The 4,031-nt window shown below is 32.4% G+C and overlaps 1 protein-coding gene across 9 annotated transcripts; it reads right to left on the bottom strand.

The window, feature by feature from the left end:
* Positions 1 to 238: 238 nt before the first annotated feature.
* On the bottom strand, positions 239 to 3,467 carry LOC133310157 (uncharacterized). Of its 9 annotated transcripts, XR_009751410.1 has the most exons (8): positions 3,341 to 3,449; positions 2,843 to 2,889; positions 2,513 to 2,686; positions 2,265 to 2,326; positions 2,035 to 2,131; positions 1,454 to 1,577; positions 602 to 725; positions 239 to 548 (listed from the first exon to the last, which is right to left on the bottom strand). XR_009751410.1 is itself a non-coding variant. In XM_061511056.1 (7 exons), the coding sequence occupies exons 2-5, from the start codon at positions 2,857 to 2,859 to the stop codon at positions 1,455 to 1,457; spliced, it is 411 nt and encodes a 136-aa protein (XP_061367040.1). In that variant the 5' UTR covers positions 2,860 to 2,889; positions 3,341 to 3,449; the 3' UTR covers positions 239 to 548; positions 602 to 725; position 1,454. The 9 variants fall into 9 exon arrangements, 6 of the variants coding, with proteins under 6 accessions (XP_061367040.1, XP_061367041.1, XP_061367042.1 ...); XR_009751409.1 differs by having other exon boundaries at positions 2,265 to 2,686; XM_061511056.1 differs by lacking the exon at positions 2,265 to 2,326.
* Between the last annotated feature and the right edge of the window lie 564 nt (positions 3,468 to 4,031).

Here is a 4,031-nt window from a genome sequence, read left to right as displayed (position 1 = left end):
GTTTATTATTTTGGCCCTCCACTAAATACTAGTTATCCAAATTTGATAGATTTGTATATCATAAATTTAGAATTGAACCCCATCACTTGATTTGATTTGTTAGCCAATTTATTTTTAGAGCATCCAGTTATTACTTCTCTTCATCTTTTTTCACATTTTTCGAACAGTGACTTGACATAAGGATCAGAATGCATTAATGAAATGTATATATTTCTGATCAAAAAAATTTTAGGATAGAAATGTACCAAGTCATATAAAAACTCTGTAAAGAGAACATACAGAGAAAAAAAAATACGAATCACGTGTTTTTATTTTTATGTGTGTATAAATTGTAACTTTATCTCCTACTAAATGAATGGTATATCGTAAAGAAAGAATCTAATGTCTTTTTAAGGGCAACAGGAGAAGCTATCCATTGTCCAGAGCAAGTTAATGCCACAGCTTACACCATGAAACTTCTCAGGCTCTTGTCCCTGCTCACACTCTTCTTCTCCTTGTTGTTCATCTTCCACACACAAGCAACTAGTATCTCTGTTGGCCCGCTGCAACTGACACATTTCAAATAAATCCAAAACAACCATGTAAAAAAGAAAAAATGGACCTGATATCAGTAAGGATAAATATAGTCAGAGGTGAGTTTAACGAATTTGCACTTCATGATGCCAGCAGGACCACCTCTGAATCCATACAATCATAGCCTTGTAATCAACAATGCCTTTTATAACCTGAAGAAGAGGAAATTAAGTGAGAAAAGAAACAAGAATAAGCTCTAACTACACGCTCAAAGTTGAAACCAAACCATAATGTAGACAAGCATTAGGGAAGAGGGAAAAAAAAACTTTAAAACACATTCCTTCTATAAGGCAATAGAAGACCAACTCACGGATATTAACATGATACCTAATGGGAGGGAAGGGGAAAAAAAGGCGCAAAAAACAAACAAAAACAAAAACTCAGAAGCAGAGGAAGAGTTTTCTGAATCAGCGAAAACAAAAGATAATAAGTTGGCTCGTCCTCTCGAAATGCAAAGATACAATTATTATTAAATAGGAATCAATTTATTATGGTACAATTTTGACGTAACTCAGCAAACTCCCTAATTATACAACATTGCTGTCACTTTCACTATAAAAAAAATTAAAAAGAAAAAGAAATATAATAATACTGATATTAAATTGAAAAATAAAATTAATCCTGACCCAGCCCTCTGAAAAAATAGCTTATCTATGATAAAATGAAGTTATAAGATAAACCATTCATGCCTAAAGACCAAATTAACATTTTAGTTTTATTATCATTATTATTAGTAATAAAAAAGACCAAATTAAAATGTTAATTATGCATCCGATTGGGAAAGGGGCAAAATTATTTCGTTTAGGATTTGTTTGAGTTCTATATTTTAAAAAATCATAATCAGGAAGAACTAGTTCACTATTTATTTATATATTCATACATCAAAGCTCATCATGTTCATCATCGCTTTCCTGATGCCCATCTGCATCAACTGTGTTGTAAAAAATAAATTCATGATCAAGCATCTCCTGGAGTGACAATTTTCCATCTTCATTATCATTAGCCTGCACAAATAGAACCAACAATCTCACATATTCAAAACTACCTTTTCTTTTCTTTTTGTAATTAAAAACTACTGTATATTTATGCAGTTCATGGGCATGTTGAGGTATAAATGAAGAATAGAATCGGAAAATATAAATTGACAATGTAAATAATTATTTACATTGTCAATAAAAAAGTTTAAGTTATTGGGTAATTCTTGTATTAATAATATTATATTTCTCTAACACATCTTCTCAAACAAGAGTTTATTGAACTTGAAAGGATGACAATATATAAATCTATTATCGAATTCGCGGCTACTTAATCACAAAAACTTGATGAGAGAATATTTAAATATGTTATGTGCTTGGCTACATTCCTATTTTTCGCCATTCTCATTTCATTGAATCATTGCCTTCTATTTGTATTCCAATCCCGCAACACACAAACTTTTACAATTCATGAAAAGTAACTAACCTCATTCATTAAATAGCACGTGAAATATTTAGCATAAGCTAGCTCTCCAGGGTAGATGTAAGGAAGTATCGGTATCAAATCTTCAGGTGACAATAACCTACCAAATATATGCTAATGGTAAGTTTAGAACAACAAAAACAACATTCCTTAGCACTAAACCAGTTATACAGCTTATATCAAAGAATGAAAATTCAATTTATAATTGTTGATTCGTAGAAACAAAAACGCACAAAAAATAAATTCTAACTCCGTTCAAGCTAGATTTAGATCCCGCGAGGTTTGGCCTTACCATCTATAAAAACAAAAAATTACATTACTCACAAGCATATTTCAAGACAGATAATGCAAAGAAGTGTGTGATTTAAATAGAGAGATGCTATTTGTTCCAATAGCAAGCCACCAGTCCCTAAAGCAAGAAAAAAATTCACCAATAAAATAATTATTATGAATCAGAGGTCAAATGATAACTTCCATAAACCTTGAGAGAAGAAATCTTGCAAGTGGGCTTAAATTGCTATTTGAATGAAGTTCCTTGTTCTGTTGTTTCTTCTTGTTATCAGGCTCTGTATTTCGGGTTTCTACAATTGAATTGGTTTTGCTGAATATTTGGCTTGCCAGTTCTTGCAGATTCTTCAATGAAGACTCCTTTGAACTGCAAAATTTGTGTTTTAATTTGGGGGTTATAAATTATGATTGTTAAGAGATACACATTAATTTTCCAAAGAATAAGCTCTAAATCAGTTTCCAAAAAGTTTAACAGATCAATCCCAATACTGTCATGAATACCGATTTCGAAGGAAAGCATCACCTTTGTTCCCACACCATCCGTACGGGCAACAAGGTAAGAATCACCTACTAAAAACAAGTTGAATATAAAATTCAAAATCCAAAAGATGAATCGATTATAGAATTAATTTCAATTTTAGTCACAGTCTCTAAAGATATGTGTTGACAATCAAACCTAGATTTTCTGGTTACCTATGCCAACTGAGCTATATTCATTGGATAAATTACACTCTTCCTTTTGGTTTGATTTAGAATTAACATTGTCATCATTTTTTTGGAGAAAATATAAGCAAAAGTTGTCATGTGTAAAAATTGAACAATAAGATAATACATAATTCATCAGTGAAAATAACGAGAATCCAATATGTAAAAACATCAAATAAATTGTCATTTTCACATTTCATCAAACACGATGTCCACAATCAATACACAAAACAGAATTAGAAATATATCTCTCCAGCTTACGATATATGAAAATTCAAATGCAAAACCTAATACCAAACTAATCATATCAACTTACAAGCAGTTGAACTTCTCCACAGCCTTCTCAGCTTCTTCAACGGTACTCAGCGTCAAATGCAAATTCCCAACAAAGAGTTTCACATCTTCAGGTGGTTCAACAAAATCACCTTATCCTTCTTCGCCGCTCTCAGCGTCTTTGCCGTTGGGTTCCCATTCTGAAAGACCCGCTTCAGTTTCATTGAAACCTTCTTCTTCTTCTTCTTCGTCTTCGACGGTGACTGTGTTGTCTTCTTCTTGCTGAGCCCAATCCAAAGTTCGGACCACGATCGTGAGAACAGGAGAACGATGGGTTCTTGAGGTTAGAGAGAGAGAAGATGAAGCTGAAGGAGTGAGGCAAGGGAGCTAAGAAAAATAGGTGTTTGGTTTTGATGCAGAAGAGTGAGTACTGAGTTGTAGTATGAGGAGAGAAGGCACAATCCATCGAAGTTGTAACTGTCAAATAAAATGAAATTTTTTAAGGGTTTTATTTTTCTTACGTTACCTAAGATAAGAGAACACACAAAAAGTGGATGGGATCTACTTTTTTATTTTCTCTCTTCTTTTTTAGTGGGTCTCATTCACTTTTAGTGTGTTGCATGAGACAACTTGTCTCATGCAACATAAGAAAAATAAAACCCTTTTATAAAGTTACAAAAATATTTAAAATTACAAAATATTATGGCAGTCAAAACCTCCCACAAATTACATAA

This window comes from Gastrolobium bilobum, unplaced genomic scaffold (genome assembly GCF_033153095.1).
Source record: "Gastrolobium bilobum isolate Gb01-03AN ecotype WA unplaced genomic scaffold, APGP_CSIRO_Gbil_v1 utg24462, whole genome shotgun sequence".
Classification (NCBI taxonomy): domain Eukaryota; kingdom Viridiplantae; phylum Streptophyta; class Magnoliopsida; order Fabales; family Fabaceae; genus Gastrolobium; species Gastrolobium bilobum.
This window is presented reverse-complemented; position numbering and strand designations above follow the sequence as displayed.